Source organism: Vicia villosa, linkage group LG1, assembly GCF_029867415.1.
Source record: "Vicia villosa cultivar HV-30 ecotype Madison, WI linkage group LG1, Vvil1.0, whole genome shotgun sequence".
NCBI lineage: Eukaryota > Viridiplantae > Streptophyta > Magnoliopsida > Fabales > Fabaceae > Vicia > Vicia villosa.
The window spans coordinates 58,212,495-58,232,486 of NC_081180.1; the positions used below are offsets into that span (position 1 = coordinate 58,212,495).

General features: G+C 37.0%; 3 protein-coding genes across 3 annotated transcripts; 2 read left to right on the top strand and 1 right to left on the bottom strand.

Annotated features, from left to right (window-relative positions):
- The first annotated feature begins 3,697 nt into the window (after positions 1-3,697).
- LOC131643529 (uncharacterized) lies at positions 3,698-6,725 on the top strand. The gene is made up of 3 exons (XM_058913780.1): positions 3,698-5,053; positions 5,134-6,078; positions 6,160-6,725. The coding sequence occupies exons 1-3, from the start codon at positions 3,698-3,700 to the stop codon at positions 6,544-6,546; spliced, it is 2,688 nt and encodes an 895-aa protein (XP_058769763.1). The 3' UTR covers positions 6,547-6,725.
- Positions 6,726-7,259: 534 nt separating this feature from the next.
- On the bottom strand, positions 7,260-8,244 carry LOC131607054 (uncharacterized). Its single transcript, XM_058879106.1, has 2 exons — positions 7,712-8,244; positions 7,260-7,622 (listed from the first exon to the last, which is right to left on the bottom strand). Exons 1-2 carry the CDS (start codon positions 7,850-7,852, stop codon positions 7,386-7,388), a joined length of 378 nt encoding a protein of 125 aa, XP_058735089.1. The 5' UTR covers positions 7,853-8,244; the 3' UTR covers positions 7,260-7,385.
- Positions 8,245-9,068: 824 nt separating this feature from the next.
- On the top strand, positions 9,069-11,632 carry LOC131607066 (ACT domain-containing protein ACR1-like). The gene is made up of 7 exons (XM_058879114.1): positions 9,069-9,356; positions 9,460-9,505; positions 9,587-9,701; positions 10,045-10,112; positions 10,231-10,875; positions 10,994-11,098; positions 11,178-11,632. Exons 1-7 carry the CDS (start codon positions 9,283-9,285, stop codon positions 11,532-11,534), a joined length of 1,410 nt encoding a protein of 469 aa, XP_058735097.1. The 5' UTR covers positions 9,069-9,282; the 3' UTR covers positions 11,535-11,632.
- The last annotated feature ends 8,360 nt before the right edge of the window (positions 11,633-19,992 follow it).

A 19,992-nucleotide genomic window follows, 5' to 3' on the forward strand; every position in this document is an offset into this window, starting at 1 on the left:
TGAAAATTTAGTTTATTTTGTTAGTAACATGATTTTTTTTCAAAACAATTGCTAATTTATAGCATTACTATATTATATAATTCATTTTCTAACTTTTTAAATTTATAATATTATTATACTGTATCATTAATAATAAATAAGTTTAATGAGAATGCATTAGAAAGAAATATTGTAATTATAGAATATATAACTCATGGATCATATTAAAAATTAAAAATTTATAATGCAGTTGGTAAAACTACATTCCTAATAGTTTTGAAAGAATACAGATCCATTTTTTAAAGTTTGATAAAATTTCGTTTTTGTAATTTTAACTTAATTTAATCATTATAATTATAAATATTAATAAAATTTGATTTTAAAACAAGGTACCAAAACCTAAGAAAAATGAAAATAGGAGATCAAACTAAGCTAAAAAATAAAGATAAATAGATTAATTTGTCGAATCTGTCGGATCAAGAAATCCACTAGTTCACTAACCTGACCTGTAAACCGGACATATCACACCAATTTTATTGGATCAATTATAATTACGGTGCAATGACCTTATTGGATCGCTTTATCTTCCCGTTCACAATCTAACTAATCCGACTAATCGGGACAGCCAGAGTTTTCAAACAGTGGTTACCAGCCTGTCCAGCTTTATTCTCACATTACCATCCATTTTCAAATAATTTTCTAAAGTATCATGACTTCATCAAATAAGTTATTTTTGGTTATTGAATACTCAAATATAATAGAGGGTCATTTGAAAACTTAAGAGTCTCCGCCAATTGAATTGGTGGACCCATACAAAACCTCTTTGTTTCTTCAACATTATAGTTATTGCATGAAAATTTCTTCATCCACCTCCTAATCTTCTTGCCCACCCCTGGTGAATTTACCACAATACCCCTTGTTTCGGAAGTTCATTTCCGAAACTGTACTTTTTTTCTTAAAAAAGGTGTTTTCGAAAATGTATCTCCGAAAACGTGTTTTTTTCAATATAAAATATTGATTTCGGAGATGCATCTCCGAAATAAAGTTACTTTTCAGAAAATGTGGTGTTTCGGAAGTTCATCTCAGAACGCACCCCCCTTGGAGAATTCGGAAATGAACCTCCGAAAATATGTCTGGACAGAATAAAATGAAAAACAACAACAATTCGCTTTATTTAATCGGGTGAAGATTACAACGATAATATTACATAAAATTAAAGTTACATATTGTTGAACACGGGTAGGTGGGGATGAGAGAGTGGTGGGGAGAAAAAAAGGCTTCCAAATTTCAAAAGGTTTTTTTATTCTTTTAATAAAAATACGTACTACTGTAAGTAACAAATGACGGAGGAGGTGTAACCGGGGCCGGAACATATGACGGAGGAGGTGGATGTCCGGAGGAAGAAGAACCGGAGGTACGTCCACCGCGAGACAAAGGAGCCAATCAATGTAAGCTATAGTTTATCATTATCATCAGGGGACGTCATTACAAAAAATTGGGAAAAAAATCTTATTATTTTTAATCTTGATTTTTTAGAAATGACGTCCCCAGATGATAATGATAAACTATAGCTTACATTGATTGACTCCTTTGTCTCGCGGTGGACGTACCTCCGGTTCTTCTTCCTCCGAACATCCACCTCCTCCGTCATATGTTCCGACCCCGGTTACCACTTCCAAAAACTAACATGATAAATCCAATACAAAAACACTGCGATACAATCCGAAATCAGAACAAAACAAAACAAAACACGTCAAACAAAACAAAAACATGTTATTCTGCCCGACGAGCGTTACAAAATACACATCAAACAAAATAAAAACACGTTATTCTTCCCGACGAGCGAACTCCTCCGAATGAAGATAATTATACCAATCCTCATCCCACTCAGTATCAGAACCATCAGCGTTGATCACGCCTGAAGGCTGAGCCTGCACGTCCGAGCCATGGACCCCCAGGGGACGAGAAGCAGAACCAGTCAAAAGCTTCTTCTTCTCCTTCACCTCCTTCACCTCCTTCACCTCTTTCACCTCCTTCTTTGAAGAACCCTTTCTTCCCTTAGCGCCCTCTTTAGAAGACGCAGTCCTGCGTGCTGGTTGGTTGCCTGACATGTTCCTGTAAACAATTGAAAACGATTAATATGCATAGACAAAATAAAAAACAAAAAAATTTGAACTTCTGATACATTTCGGAAGTTCATTTCCGAAAACTGGGATGGAGGTGTTTTCGGAAATGAACTTCCGAAACACCCCTGCGATGAAGTTTTCTGCAACTTCCATGACAGACCCCTAAACCAAACTTCAAACCAAATCAAAATGCTTCTAAACAACCTAAATACTACTAACAACCTAACCATATATCATTTATGCAATTAAAACCCTAAATAACATGCATTTCAATAATAGATCTAAAAATTTCAAAACTTACAAAGTGTTAGGATTGAGGGCTTTTGAATGTTGTTTAGCAGTGTGATTGGAGCCTTGATGCAGCTTTGGAATTCTGTTTGCACAAATTTTCGCCTTTGCCACTTTTTGTTTTGATTTAGGGTAAATGATTGGGGGAGGGGGAGTGTTTTGATAAATCTGCAGAAATCGCAGTATTTCGGAAGTGCACTTCCGAAGTATGTAATTTTTTTCAAAAAAAGACGCTTTCGGAAATGAACTTCCGAAGCAGGGGTATTTTGGAATTTTCGCTGGGGGTGACCCCCATAGGGAGGTGGCCAAAGAAAGTTTCTTATTGCATTTTAATTTGTTTTTTTATTGATATTATTTTATAAAACTTTATTATATTATTTATTATCTATTACAAAATTGTAAAATTATTTGAAATGAAGTTACGAGAGAGTGTAATTCGTAGGATAACTCTTCATGTGTAATTTGATATATATATATATATATATATATATATATATATATATATATATATATATATATATATATATATATATAGGGATAATAGCTATTTTCCCCCCTGCCATATTAGCGAGGTTTGAAAAACACCCCCGTAAAAAAAAAAATTTAGATTCCCTCCCTAACATATTCAGATTCCTACAAATTGGTCCCTCCCCCCATCCAGTCACCAGAATCTGAATTTTTTTAATAATTTTTTAAGTTATTTTAATTAGTGACATGGAATAGTTGATGAGTTGGCACAGTAATTGAAGGTAGCTGCGGTAAAAACTTTTCACGAGTTCACAAACCAAAAACCCTAAAACATTATTTGAAGCAAAATCAACCACAAATTTCCTATCTTGTTAACGTTAAACCCAGATGTTCATCACCAAAATCAACCACCTGCAAATCAATTTTTGAAGCAAGGCACAAACGCTCTTCCTCGCATTGAGTTTTGAAAGGTATGTCATGTATAAACGTTGTTTTTTTGTGCGTTAAAAGATTGAGTTGTTCTGAACATTTTTTACTTCTCTTGTGGTCCCAATCCAATTTTGTGGTCCCCTAATGCGAGTTGTTTATATTAAATTTCAGAAATGTCCACCATCAGTGTCGTATTTCACCATGGGGGTCAATTTGTGCGTGAAAAAAGGTTCATCTTCTACAAGGGTGGGGACGAAACTACTGTTCACGAACAAGACCCGGATACTTGGAGCTACTTTGAAGCTTTCAGTTTAGTTAAAGACTGGGGTAATGTTGGTTTTAGACTGTGGAGGAAGATCCCAGGTGTTGATGATAGTTACTTCCATGTCACCGATGACAAAGAAGCTATGGAAATTGCCACACATTGTATCAATAATAACGTCGATGGTCATATATGGGTTGAACACAATGTTGTGGATACCGTAAGCAAGGTTTCTGTGCCATCTGGTTGTAACCCTATGCAAGAAAATGATGACAGCAGTAGCAGCAGTGATGACAGTGATATTGAAGGAAAATTGTTTGATGATAGTGAAGAAGAGAGGGCAGCAGTAGAAAATGAAGGTTACGAGGAAGAACAAGCAGCCCCTGAAGTTGATGCTGATTATGTTGAAGTGGAATTAGAGAAATCCACAGAAGGTAGAAGGCTTGTGGGGAATGGCAAATCAGTTGCTTACAAGAGAAGTGCTAGCAAGAAAAGCAAGATGACTGAACAATCACCCAAAGTCAAGGTATCTGTTCCATCTAAACTGTTTGGTTGTACCTCAAGCAAGAACCCCACTAATATCCCAAGAGATGATGTTGATTATTGTAGTGAGGAGTTGGACAGTTCTGATCCCGATGAAAGTGGTGATGAAAAGAATCCAAAATATGAAAAGTTTAGAAGTGAGTTGATGAATAAAGACTTCAAATTCAAGTTAGGAATGGAATTTAATTCTTTGGTGGAGTTCAAAGATGCTATTAGGGAATGGTCTGTTCTTAATGGAAGAGAGATAAGGTTTGTAAAAAATGAAAACTATAGGGTTAGGGTGGAGTGTAAGGGCAAATGTGGTTTTTTGGCTTTGTGTAGTAAAGTTGGTGACAGACACACTTACCAACTAAAAACATGGGTGGGGTCACATAGTTGTGCTAGGGTTTTAAATAACAAATCAGCCAACTCAAAGTGGGTATCAAAGCTAGTGGTGGAAAAAAGGAAGTCCATGGGAAAGGTAAAAGTGTCTGAAATAATGTCTGAAATGAGAATGAAATATGCTGTGGGTATCACTAAAGGCAAAGCATGGAGAGCACAATGCTTGGCTGAAGAAATAGTTGAAGGAGATGCAACTAGGCAATACACTATGTTATGGAGGTATGCAGCAGAGCTTAAAAAACAATGTCCTGGGAATACTATCAAGATTGATGTGGAGAGGCCTCTGCCTACTATTCAACCAAGATTTGATAAGTTTTACTTTTGCTTGGATGGATGCAAGAAGGGATTCATTAATGGTTGTAGGCCGTTCATTGGTGTGGATGGATGCCATCTTAAAACAAAGTATGGAGGTCAACTCTTAGTAGCTGTGGCTAGAGATCCAAATGACCAGTATTATCCATTGGCTTTTGGAGTTGTAGAGACTGAATCAAAAGAAAGCTGGAGGTGGTTCCTGCAATTACTTATGGAAGATGTTGGTGTAGAGAGGAAATATGTGTTTATATCAGATCAACAAAAGGTTTGCTCTTTTATACAACTTTATTTTCTTACTTGTTGTATATTGTTCTTTCCTTTTCCTGACTAATCCACTACTTACAGGGACTTGTAGCAGTGTTTGAAGAAATGTTTGAGCAGATTGAGCATAGAATTTGTCTTAGACATCTCTATGCAAATTTTAAGAAAAAGTTTGGTGGTGGTGCAGCAATTAGGGATCTCTTAATGGGAGCTGCTAAAGCAACATATTTTCAAGCTTGGGAGAAAAAGATGAATGAGTTGAAGGCCCTTGACAAGAAGGCATGGGAATGGCTTATGGGTGTTCCAACCAGATTGTGGTGTAAGCATTCTTTCTCTTTTTATCCAAAGTGTGATGTATTGATGAACAATTTAAGTGAGTCATTTAACAGTACAATCTTGCAAGTTAGGGACAAACCTATCCTCACAATGTGTGAGTGGATTAGAAACTACTTGATGAATAGGATTGTTAATAATTTAGAAAAGCTAAGCAAGTGGAATCACAATATTATGCCAATGCCTAGGAAGAGGCTAGACAAGGAAGTCTCAATGAGTGGTCAATGGCTCCCTACTTGGAGTATGGGTGACATCTGGCAGGTGCATCACCCATTCAATGGTAAACAGTTTATAGTTGATCTTGGGAAAAAAACATGTTCATGTTGTTTTTGGGAACTAGTGGGTATACCATGTATGCATGCTGTCTCTGCCATGAGTTATCAAAGTTTGAATCCAGAGTCATATGTAGATGAGTGCTATACTAGAGAGGCATATCAAAAGTGTTATGAACATAATGTGAGCCCCATCAATGGGATGGACATGTGGCCATCAGTAGATGTGGAAGATATGCTGCCACCTATGTTTAAGAAAGGACCTGGTAGGCCAAAGAAGTTAAGGTTTAGGGAACAAGATGAGTCTGGTTCAAGAATGAGAAGGCCTGGTATTTCATATAGATGCACAAAGTGTGATCAGTTTGGGCATAACTCAAGGAAATGCAAAAGCAAGGAACAAAACCCTAATGCACTAAAGAGAAAGGTAAACAACTTAATACATTTATTCAATTTAATAGCTTGTTGTTTATAGCTGGTTGCTTATAATACATTGCATGATTTTCAGAGAAAGGCACCAAGAGCCAAAGCTGCACCTGCTGGAAATGAGGAAGATCTCCCTGCTGAAAATGATGAAGCTGCACCTATTGGAAATGAGGAAGCTGCACCTACTGGAAATGAGGAGGCTGCACCTATTGGAAATGAGGAAGCTGCACCTACTGATACTTATGATGATCCTGACATAGATGCTGCAATTGAAGCTATGCTGCAACAAGAAGAATTATCACAAGTCTGCAATCCCACACCCTCTACAGATGTTCAAGCTGCAACAGTCAATCTTGCTCCTGCATCACATGGTCAAACTGAAACAACAACCATAGCAGCTGATCAACCTAAGTCTACTGCATCTGTTGCAAAAAAAAAAGAAGAAAAAAGCATCTGTTCACAAGCCTAAGAGGAAGAGGGTTAGTGAAAGGATTAAGATTTTGAAGAATTCAAGGCAAATTAGTGGGCCAGGCTCAACTTCAGATACACCATTGGTACTTGATGATGCGGATGAAAAATGGAAGGACATTGCAAGAAGAATGACTCAGTAGTTTATTTGTAACTTTATGGCATTAGGGGAAATCATTGTTTTTGGTGACTGTTTGCAATGAATATGTAATAGATGTTGTAAGGTTTCTAAACCTCTTTTTGTAATGAACATGTGGTTCAATTGTTAGGGTTTGCTGTAATGAACAAGTGGTTTCTAAGTCTCTTTTTGTAATGAACATGTAATGAACATGTGTTGGTTCTATGCCTCTTTTTGTAATGAACATATAATGATCATGTTATTGATCATTGTAATGCAACTGTTATCAGTATTATAGTGGTATGAGCATTCTGTTATGAGCATTTTGTTATCAATATTCTATTTGTTTTGGTCTGCAATAAGAAATTGTATTATGGCATTTAATTGTATCATAGCAGCTGGTGTTATAAGGATTCTGTTATGGCATTTGCAATATTGGATATCACAATAAAGGCATTTATATGGCGGTCTGGTGTTATTGTATCAAAGTATTAGATATCTGTTATTAAGCATTTTGTTATGGCAGATAAATTTGGCACATAAACCTTGGCATGTAAATTTGGCACATAATTGAGCAACATTGATTCACAACAATCTGAAATAACAATTGAATATGGTCTGTTACATATAATTGAGCAACTGATTCACATTAGAAATTTGAGTTACACGACATTCATGAAATCATGTTTCTTACATTCTTCCTAAGCCTATAACATAAATTCTTACATTCTACCTAAGCCTATACCATAAAACACACAGTAACAAGCAACTATTGATATCACAAATTTCACTACTTTTCTAGTGTTGTCAATAGTAATCTTCAATTCTTCGATCTCCTTCGTGAGCATCTTAATCTGGTGAGCCACAGTCTCGCACGTACAGACCAAACGATCTTCCTTTGAAACGTCCACTCCAAAATACTCATCATCCCATAGAAACAGCTCGCAATCCTCCTCTTTCTGCAAACACATAATACAGTTATGTTCCAAATAGCTGGAAATCAGAATAAGTAGAAGAAATAGAAAATTGGAAAGCTAATAAATCTAACCCCCCAGTGCTTGCACTTCCAGTATTTTCTCCCTGGATTTGCTTTGGATTTGGAAATAAACATTTTCATTGGGAGATCGTGTCCACATTTGGGTCTTGTTCTTCCATTAGAGAGGATGCTTGTGTTTGAGCTTTCTTCCATGAAGACGAAGATGAGAACGCAACGGCGGGAATACGACAAAGGAAGAACACGACAAAGGAAGAACGAGGGTTTTGCTTGTAGGAAGAAGAAGATGATCGAGCTGCTGCTGCTGTTGAAGAAGGGAGAAGAAGAAGATAACCTAATTTATTTTAGGGTTTTCGGTTTGGGATTGAGGGTTGTGAACTCGTGAAAAGTTTTTACCGCAGCTACCTTCAATTACTGTGCCAACTCATCAACTATTCCATGTCACTAATTAAAATAACTTAAAAAATTATTAAAAAAATTCAGATTCTGGTGACTGGATGGGGGGAGGGACCAATTTGTAGGAATCTGAATATGTTAGGGAGGGAATCTAAATTTTTTTTTTTACAGGGGTGTTTTTCAAACCTCGCTAATATGGCAGGGGGGAAAATAGCTATTATCCCATATATATATATATATATATATATATATATATGGGATGTATCAAGTAGGAGGAATTATTAAATAAGAGATAAGAGAATTCAATCCAAACCATTGGATTAATCAAGAGAGAGAAATTTAATTAATTATTAAAATATTAATATAACTATTATTTCTCTCTCTTGATTAATCTAATGGTTAATATTGAATTCTCTTATCTCTTATTTAAAAACCCTCCTACTTGATACATTCCCTATATATATATATATATATATATATATATATATATATATATATATATATATATATATATATATATATATATATATATATATATATATATATATATATATCATGAGTGTCACGTTTATAGCAAGTGTTACATGCCACAATAATGGTAACGTCATATTAAACCTATGAATACTCAATGTTAATTACTTAATTCACGATGTCACTATTTTTATCTAGAAAATGCCAACACCGAAAAAGTAAGAGAAATGAAGGTGCATTTTGGATCGTTGGTTTTGTTATTATAAAAAGTGAATAACAATGATTATTGCGTCATATATTGGAGTGCAAAAAATTTGAATGACGCCAGTAGCCAAAGCTGTACAACAGTTAATGGTTTTCAACATTGGCATCCTTTGTTTTATGTGTGCTACAAGTTTTTATACATGATCGATTCACCACTTCTCTTTTGGCTCCATATTGTCCACTTAATATACGTGTATATACATCCATACACCTATTTTTCTTAATATATACGTAACCAAATTCACCCCTTCTTGCTATACCTCTACACAATTCCACATGTATATATAGATACTTTATCTTATGGATCATTATATTTTTTTTCCGTCATATATACACATACATAACTTTTTTTTTGATTAATTGTTTTAATATGTGTCTTTTTCTTTTCCCACGCGTTTTGAACTATATATGAAGCTAAGGAATCTCTGTTGATACATGCATACATCTGTCATCAGGCAAAATAACTCAAATTGAAGCATTGTTTAGTAGAGGATATGGAGATCAGTATTTACCAGTCTCACATCGAAAGAGAGATTGAATCACACATAGAAAGAATCCATCCACCTAGGTTCTGATACTATACTCAATATTTCTCCTTGCTTTCTTGTTTGTTTACCAAAATTTTGTGAGTAGAATTCATCCTGTGTTTCTTGTTTCATATATATGGGCAGGGTTTGCATAGATAATGATTCATGTAGAGACTGCACGGTAGTGAAGGTTAGAAGCAATTAATTAACAGCCTTGATTATCTTTTGATTTGAATCATAATAAGCTTTTATAGTTCATTTGTGTTGACAGATTGATAGAGCTAACAAGCATGGGATACTATTGGAGATGGTTCAAGCGTTGACAGATCTTGATCTTATCATTTCCAAATCATACATTTCTTCCGATGGTGGATGGTTAATGGATGGTCAGTAATAGTATGTCTCCCTCAATATAATCAAGGTTTTAAATAATAATAGCTGCCGTGTTGATGTCCCTTAAACATTCACGATTTCAGTCTCTACAAATATTGTAATACCGATTTCACTAGTTGCGGTGTGAATTAACCACAGTTTTTCTTTATTATAGAAACTGTAATTAACGGTATTGGTATTGGTATTGACACATTTTGATAATGTTTTGTGCATGGACCGTTTTCTAAAACCTTGAATACTATTATAAATTAACAATGTGTAAATATTATTAATGTAAGGTAAACAATTAGAACAAGCTAACAAATTATCTTGATAAGATTATTTTTGGACATGCAGTGTTCCACGTAAAGGATCAGATTGGAAACAAGGTCACAGACAACAACCTCGTGCATCATATTCAGCAGGTATCTTTTGTCTCTTCCATTAGTGTCGCGTGTTGTGGTCCTCTAGAGCTGCATACTACCGCAGTTGTAAGGACAACTATATTTGATAAAATATAAAAAAAACAGAGAAATTGTGCAGGCTCTATGTGAGTGCAGCACAAGAAGCAACAAAGAAATTTCAAGTGCGACTGTGCAAGACTGCTGCAAGGGACCACAACAAGCAAATGTTGCCATGGAGGTGATAGGAACAGATCGTCCAGGCTTGTTCTCAGAGATATCAGAAGTACTAATGGGCTTGGGCTTCATCATCACATCTGCAACAGCCTGGACCCACAATTGCAAAGTTGCCTGCATTATCTATGTGGAGGATGCATCCCAACCTGGGCCGATCAGCGACAAAAAGCGTTTGGCCCACGTCGAGGATCAGCTCAGGGCTGTGATAGAGGCCTGTGAAGGGAAAGGAAAGAAAGAGAGGAGTGTGATATTAAAGAGCTCCACAGGCAGGCATAGCCATACCGAACGGCGGCTCCACCAGATGATGTATCTCAGCTGTGACTACGAGAATTGTCGTGCCAGCAACAGAAACAGTGGCCGCGAACACAAAAGGCGGTGTGACGAGACCCGTGTTTCGGTGGATAGATACGAGGGAAGAGATTACTGGGTGGTGAATGTGAGAACCAGGGATCGTCCTAAGTTGCTGTTTGATATCGTCTGCGTGCTCACAGACATGCAATATGAAGTATTTCATGCAGCTGTTACCTCCAACAGTCCCATAGCAGAACAGGTACTAATACTATAAATCTTATGTTCAAGCTTCATCTCTTTCAACATGCCGACATTTAACACCAAAATTTTCATAGCAATGCACCAATTACTGATGTCAATTTATATGTGTTACACAGGAGTACTTCATCAGGAACAAGTGTAGTTCAAATCTTGACAATGAAACCGAAAAGCAAATGCTCACGCTATGTTTAATCGCGGCTATAGAGCGCAGAGCTTCACATGTATGTTGCATGATTCCTTGCTTAAGGTTTTCTATTTCACTTTATGTTGGATCTTTCTTACTGCATTGCCTTTTTGCAGGGATTAAAGGTAGATATTTGCACACAAAACAAAACCGAACTACTATCGAAGGTGACACGCGTTATCAGCGAGAACGGACTATCCATAACAAGAGTTGAGTTTGGAGTAGAGGGAGAGACAGCAATAGGATCATTCTATGTTACAGATTGTTCAGGTCAAGGTGTGACAGAAAATATAGCAGAGTTGTTGAAAAGAGAAATTGGTGGGTCAGTTGTTTTGGCTCATAATTATCCTTATAAGGTCTCTCATGAACCATCAACATCCATGAGTAATAACAATAGAGATGTTGTACCAAGATTTTCTATTGGAAGCGTGATTTGGTCTCATCTTGAGAAGCTCAAATTAGTAGCATTGTAATTGAACTTCAAGAAATGTTGAATTGTAAATAGTAGTTGTATATTACATGAAATATGATAAGGAATTGTTTAAAACTTGTATTTCTATATTTTCTCCAATTTGTGTGTGGCCATAGCCAAATTAAAATATAATAGTCATGATCATAAAAATCATTGACCAATTATTAGTTGCTGATCAAACAAATTAATAAATTACTCATCGAGATGAAAGGATGTCGCATGCACTATTAATAATTTTGTGAGAACTAAGGCTATGTTTGGATAAAAAAAAAGAACGGAGTGGAATGAAACAGAGTGGAATGGAGCGGAATAGAATAAATATGTCATTCCATTGTTTGGATAATTCATGATGGAATAGAGCAATTTTGTCATTCCGCCCAAATCGGAGGGTACAAAAAATGATGGAAAGTGATGGAATAGGATGTAATGCATTTCATCCGATACCGCCTCATTCCATCTGTTTTTAATCAATCCAAACGATGGAACATAACCTTATTCTATTTCATTCCGCTTCATTCCATCATATTCCTTCAATCCAAACATACTCTAAAAGACTACATATTTACGATTTAAGTAGATTTAAACATTAATTTTTTTTGTCCAAATTTCCATTTTTAAAATATTGCAAGTTATCTGTTCGAATTTTGGGATGATGAAAAATTAGAGTGGGGACATGGAATAATTTATCGGCATTATATCTAAGCTAGTATGAATGTGAAGGATAGAAAAACACTTAGAAAGGGGGGGTTTGAATAAGTGTAGCTTTAAAAACTTGACAGATAAAAATAAATTGCACAGATATTTTTATCCTGGTTCGTTGTTAACTAAACTACTCCAGTCCACCCCCGCAGAGATGATTTACCTCAACTGAGGATTTAATCCACTAATCGCACGGATTACAATGGTTCTCCACTTAGTCAGCAACTAAGTCTTCCAGAGTCTTCTGATCACACACTGATCACTCCAGGAACAACTGCTTAGATACCCTCTAAGACTTTTCTAGAGTATACTGATCCACACGATCACTCTAGTTACAACCTGCTTAGATAACCTCTAAGACTTCCTAGAGTATTCTGATCCACACGATCACTCTAGTTCCTTCCAACTTAATGTAATCAATTCTAAGAGTATTACAAATGCTTCTTAAAAGCTATAATCACAAACTGTGATATTTCTCTTAACGTTTAAGCTTAATCTCACTAATATATTACAAAAGCAATGTAGTGAGCTTTGATGAAGATGAAGATTCTGAGCTTTGATCTGAACAGCGTTTGAGCAAGTTTAATATGAGTTGTTTTGGTGCAGAATCGTTAACCTTGCTTCTCATCATAACTTCATATTTATAGGCGTTGGAGAAGATGACCGTTGAGTGCATTTAATGCTTTGCGTGTTCCGTACAGCATCGCATTTAATGTTATACGCTTTTGTCAACTACCTCGAGCCTTGTTCACGCTGTGTCTACTGACGTAGCCTTTAGTAGCTTTTAACGTTCCTTTTGTCAGTCAGCGTAGCTTGCCACTTGTACTTCCTTCTGATCTGATGTTTGTGAATACAACGTTTTAATATCATCAGAGTCAAACAGCTTGGTGCATAGCATCTTCTGATCTTCTGACCTTGAAGTGCTTCTGAGCGTGATACCATCAGAACTTCAGTGCTTCTGTTCTCTTGTTCTTCTGATGCTTCCATAGACCCATGTTCTGATTCTGCTTCGACCATCTTCTGATGTCTTGCCAGACCATGTTCTGATGTTGCATGCTGAACCCTTTGAGACAAAGCTTCTGAGTGCTGAATTATGCGTACTCTTTATATATTTCCTGAAAGGGAAATTGCATTGGATTAGAGTACCATATTATCATAAGCAAAATTCATATTATTGTTATCATCAAAACTAAGATAATTGATCAGAACAAATCTTGTTCTAACAATCTCCCCCTTTTTGATGATGACAAAAACATATATAAATGATATGAATTTGCGATCAGAAAGAACAGACGGCAAAAGACAAATTACACAGCTATAGCATAAGCATATGAATATGTCTCCCCCTGAGATTAACAATCTCCCCCTGAGATAAATAATCTCCCCCTGAAATAAATACTCGAAGAACTTTAATAAAAGACTTCCCTGATTATTTCGGTAGAGACGATCATATAAGCTTCTGTCTTAAGAGAATTCATAGCTTCTGACTTCTGCTTCCATTGGACAGCTTCAGAACTAGAATTTCCTTAGATCCCTAGAACACTCACAGCTTCTGATTCCTGCTTCCATCTAGGACAGCTTCAGAACTTGAATTTCTTTGATCTTCTGAACATTCACAGCTTCTGACTTCTGCTTCCATCTAGGACAGCTTCAGAACTTGAATTTCTTTGATCTTCTGAACATTCACAGCTTCTGATTTCTGCTTCCATTTAGGACAGCTTCAGAACTTGAGTTTTCTGGATCTTTTAGAACATTCGCAGCTTTGAATTTCTGCTTCCCTCGGATAGCTTCAGAGCTTTGAATTTCTACAAACATCACTTCATGCTAGATTTGTATCAGAACATTGTTGAATGTACCAGAGCATCATCAGAGCATCTCTACATCCTGAAATGTTACAGAACAAAAAACTAAACGACAAAAGTCAGCATGAACGAGTCAGAACATAAAATGTATATTAGAACACATGATATGTATCAGAGCCATATAGGCTAAAATAATGTATCAGAGCAAATAGAATTTTGTCAAAGCAAATAGACAAATATGGATCAAATTCTATTATCAGTGCTTCTGATCTCTGAAGCTTGACAGCACTCAGCTTGCTTCAGTTTCCATGGTTTTGCTTCTTGTGTTTGCTTTGAAGATTCTCTTCACTTCTTTATACCTGCAAAACACTTAAACCATATAGAACTTGCAGTTCTTGTTAGTGAATGTGTGGGAGCTTTACCCAGCAACTGATAGATTAATCAAATCATTTATCATTTATCTTCTCCCCCTTTTTGTCATAACATCAAAAAGAATATTTCAAAAGATTCAGATGAATAAAACGACAAATAAAAAAAACACTGGAAAAAAAATTTTCATTGATAATCAACAAGAAGGATTACAGGAGAGGAATGCAGGAAAACAGATGCAACAAAGGAAAGAAAACTACAAAGACCAAAGGACTAAGATCCTAGCCTACGCAAAATCCGCGCCAGAACATCATGAATCCCGTCAGTGCTTGTAGCTTGCCTTGCCATGAAGGAGCGAAACTCAGCATTGGCTGCTTCTTGCGCGTCCAAACGAGAAGCCAGCACAGCTTGATTCTGATGAAGGGTTTCCAAGGTCTCCATCAGAGCTGAGGTTTCACCAGAAGAAGAGGCACCTGAATATCTGCCAAAAGGGACAGCAATCTCAGCAGGGTGATCTTCTGGGAGATCTTCAGCTTGTGCATCTTCCATTTCCTCATCTGAGTCTGACTCAGAAGTAGCCTTAGCATATTCTGGTTCAGGCAGCTCAGAAGTTCCATCTTCCAATGCTTGAAGAATAGCTGCTAGGTTTGTTGGAGGAGTAGGACCAGCAACTTCAGCAGAATACACCACTACTGGAAAGACCATGTGAGGTGCTTTTTCAGAAGGGTTCATTCTGAACCAGTTGAACAGCCACTGAAAATCTCCAGTCAGCACAGGAAACCATGGTTTCCACACCACGATGTCTCTGCAGAGATTTCCTTCTTCCAATTTATCTGCAGGTATCTTCTTCTCAAGAACACTTCTGTTCCTGATGAGATGGTGACAGCTGCTTTCACCAGCTTCCAGCCGAAGACCATGAATACCAGGAGCTTCAGACAAGATCCTTCTCTGAGTGTCTATTGCCCTATCCAGAAAATCCTGACGAAAGGTATCCCAAAGGTTGCTTGTGGCATACTCATCCAGATGGTTAAGGTGAGCAGCACCCAGAATCTCCAACCAGCCATTTATATCAGACTGTAAAAGCTCCAGATATGATTGAGTGGTAGGGGTTGGAGGGTTGACAATGAACCTGGAGTCGGGAAGAACAACACTGTAGGGATTAGGTGTTCTGGTGGGAAAAGGGTGTGAGAGAGAAATGTCTGATGGAAGGGTTGAAGGAGAGGAGATACCAGATGGTGAAGAGGGTGGTTCCGAGAGGGTGAATGAGGAGGAAGAGGTGGTGGAGGTCTTTGAGAAGGGAGTGATCCTTACTCTTTTTGGTTTGGTTTCTGGTTCGACAGTTGCCTTTCTCTTTTGTTTCCGATCATTATCTTGATTCCCAGAGCTTGACGATGGATTCATGATGAAGTTGCAGATATTGGAAACTGCTAGGGTTTATGATATGAAAAAGGAGAGAGACGAAAAAGAAACTGAATGCAGAGAGAGAGAAATATGAGAGGGAAAAGAAACGTTTGAGGAATATAAAAAGAAAACTGAAAGAGAGTAAATGATGAAAAGCATTTAATGTTACGTGACGTGAGGAGAGATAATAATGACAAAAGATGTGATTTGCACAGTTACCTAAGTAGACGTCCCCTCAACTGCACGCACGCTTGTCCAGGAATAGTGAACACGTGTTTACCATCTGGATAGCCAGTTACAGCTGTTTTGCTTTTAAAGAGATTCTGAATCAACTTAGACAATGAAACGTTAGTAAAAACTGAATCACAATTCTAATTGATTTCAATCAGAACTTCTTAAAAAAAATGTCATTTCAACAGATACCCGTACATAAAAATTTCTCATCTTCTCATTTTTGGCTTGTTTCTGAAGACTCATTTTGTACCTATTATATTGAATCCATCTGGTCTAGGAACAAGATCCCAAACATCATTCCTTGTACACTGATTCAGTTCTTCTTGCATAGCAATTATCCAGTCTGGATCTTCTAGAGCATGATCAACAGAAGTTGGCTCGATCAAAGATACAAGACCTAATTGACAATCTGCATTGTTCTTAAGGAATGCTCTTGTTCTGATTGGATCATCCTTCTTTCCAAGAATGACATCTTCTGAATGACCAGAGATGAGTCTGGATGATCTTCTGACAGATGGTTCTTCAGAAATGCTTAGATTCTCCAGAGAAGCTGATACTTGATCTTCACATTCTTTGCTTCTGAGAAGCTCTGCTTCTGATGCGTTGCTTCTTGGCTCAACAACTTCTGATATATCAATATCACAATCTGCAAAATTATCAAACTGCTTTGGTTTTTCAGAACCAAGCTTATCATCAAACCTGATATTGATTGATTCTTCTACAATCAATGTTTCAGTATTGTATACTCTGTAGCCTTTTGAGCGTTCAGAATATCCAAGAAGGAAACATTTTTGTGCTTTGGAATCAAACTTACCAAGATGATCTTTAGTGTTCAGAATAAAGCATACACATCCAAAAGGATGGAAATATGAAATATTGGGCTTTCTATTCTTCCACAATTCATAAGGAGTCTTATTTAGAATAGGTCTGATAGAGATTCTATTCTGAATATAGCATGCAGTGTTTATTGCTTCTGCCCAGAAATGCTTAGCCATATTGGTTTCCTTGATCATGGTTCTGGCCATTTCTTGCAGAGTCCTATTCTTTCGTTCTACAACTCCATTTTGCTGTGGAGTTCTAGGACAAGAGAAATCATGGGCAATACCATTTTCTTTGAAGAATACTTCAAAGGATCTGTTCTCAAATTCACCACCATGATCACTTCTAACCTTTATGATTTTACACTCTTTTTCAGATTGAATCTGAATGCAGAAATCAAAGAACACTGAATGAGTCTCATCCTTGTGTTTCAAGAATTTTACCCACGTCCAGCGGCTATAATCATCTACGATGACTAATCCATATTTCTTCCCTCTGACAGATGCTGTTTTGACTGGGCCAAACAGATCAATGTGCAAGAGTTCTAATGGCCTTGAGGTAGAAACAACATTCTTGGACTTGAATGCAGGTTTGGAGAACTTGCCCTTCTGACATGCTTCACAAAGAGCATCCGATTTGAATTTCAGATTAGGGAGTCCTCTGACCAGATTCAGTTTGTTAATCTGAGAAATCTTTCTCAAACTAGCATGACCTAATCTTCTGTGCCAGACACATTGCTCTTCAGAAACAGACATAAGACAAGTCACCTTCTGACTCATAAGATCTTGCAGATCTGTCTTATAAATGTTGTTCTTCCTCTTGCATGTAAATAGGATTGAGCCATCCTTCTGATTTACAGCCTTGCAAGACTCTTGATTAAAGATTATATCATAACCATTGTCACTCAATTGACTGATGGATAAGAGGTTATGTGTTAAACCTTCTACAAGAAGTACATTAGAAATGGAAGGAGAGTTACCAGACTTTACAGTTCCAGAGCCAATTATCTTGCCCTTCTGATCTCCTCCAAACTTGACTTCTCCTCCAGACTTAAGCACCAGGTCTTGGAACATAGACCTTCTTCCTGTCATGTGTCGTGAGCATCCAGAGTCCAGGTACCATGACATGTTGTGCTTTGTCCTTTTTGCAGTCAAGGATATCTGCAATAGGAATAATCTTATCCTTAGGTACCCATATTTTCTTGGGTCCTTTCTTGTTAGATTTTCTCAAGTTCTGATTGAACTTGGGTTTAACATTGTAAGCAATAGGAGGAACAGCATGATAATTTTTAATGTAAGTTTCATGATATTTCCTAGGTTGTGTCACATGCTTTTTGGTGTGTGTTATGTGAAAACTTTGAGCATGTGAAGTGTGCCTAATATCATGGGAGTGGCCATACTTGAACTGATCATACAATGGCTTGTATGTGAATTTCATTTCATCAACAGGTTCAAGTTTGTATGGGGTTTCACCCTCAAAACCAATGCCGACTCTTTTGTTTCCAGACACAGCATATATCATAGAAGCTAGCTGACTTCTGCCAATACTTCTAGATAAGAACTTCCTGAAACTTAAATCATATTCTTTCAGAATATGGTTTAGACTAGGAGTGAATTTTTCTGAATCAGAAGGAGATCCAACATTATTGGATAATTTTAAAAGTTTTTCTTTTAATTCAGAATTCTCCAACTCAAGCTTCTTTGTTTCAAATTCAAATAGCTTTTTCAGCTTTTTGTATTTGAGACTGATCTGAGACTTGAGTTCCAGAAGTTCAGTTAGACCGGAAACTAACTCATCTCTAGTAAGTTCAGAAAATACCTCTTCAGAATCTGATTCTGATGTAGATTCTGATCCGTCATCTTCTGTCGCCATCAGCGCACAGTTAGCCTGCTCATCTTCAGAGTCTGAATCATCTTCTGACTCATCCCAGGTTGCCATAAGGCCTTTCTTCTTATGAAACTTCTTCTTGGGATTTTCCTTCTGAAGATTTGGACATTCATTCTTGAAGTGTCCAGGCTCATTGCATTCATAGCACATGACCTTCTTCTTGTCAAATCTTCTGTCATCAGAAGATTCTCCACGTTCAAATTTCTTTGAACTTCTGAAGCCTCTGAACTTCCTTTGTTTGGTCTTCCAGAGTTGATTTAGCCTTCTGGAGATCAGGGACAGTTCATCTTCTTCTTCAGATTCTGATTCTTCAGGATCTTCTTCTCTAGCCTGAAAAGCGTTAGTGCATTTCTTGATATTGGATTTTAATGCAATAGACTTACCTTTCTTTTGAGGCTCATTTGCGTCCAGCTCTATTTCATGGCTTCTCAAGGCGCTGATAAGCTCTTCCAGAGAAACTTCATTCAGATTCTTTGCAATCTTGAATGCAGTCACCATAGGACCCCATCTTCTGGGTAAGCTTCTGATGATCTTCTTTACGTGATCAGCCTTGGTGTATCCCTTGTCAAGAACTCTCAATCCAGCAGTAAGAGTTTGAAATCTTGAAAACATCTTTTCAATGTCTTCATCATCCTCCATCTTGAAGGCTTCATACTTCTGGATTAAAGCTAGAGCTTTAGTCTCCTTGACTTGAGCATTTCCTTCATGAGTCATTTTCAAAGACTCATATATGTCATAGGCCGTTTCCCTGTTAGATATCTTCTCATACTCAGCATGAGAGATAGCATTCAGCAAAACAGTTCTGCATTTATGATGATTCCTGAAAAGCTTCTTCTGATCATCATTCATTTCTTGCCTTGTCAGCTTTACGCCTCTGGCATTTACTGGATGTTTGTAACCATCCATCAGAAGATCCCATAGATCACCATCTAGACCAAGAAAGTAACTTTCCAGTTTATCTTTCCAGTATTCAAAGTTTTCACCATCAAATACCGGCGGTCTAGTATAACCATTGTTACCGTTGTATTGCTCAGCAGAGCCAGATGTAGATGCAGGTGTAGACTTTTCACTTTCATCAACCATCTTTTACTGAAGCGTTTTTCTCTTCCTGAATCTTTTCTAAACACGGTTAAGTGCTTGCACCTTAGAACCGGCGCTCTGATGCCAATTGAAGGATAGAAAAACACTTAGAAAGGGGGGGTTTGAATAAGTGTAGCTTTAAAAACTTGACAGATAAAAATAAATTGC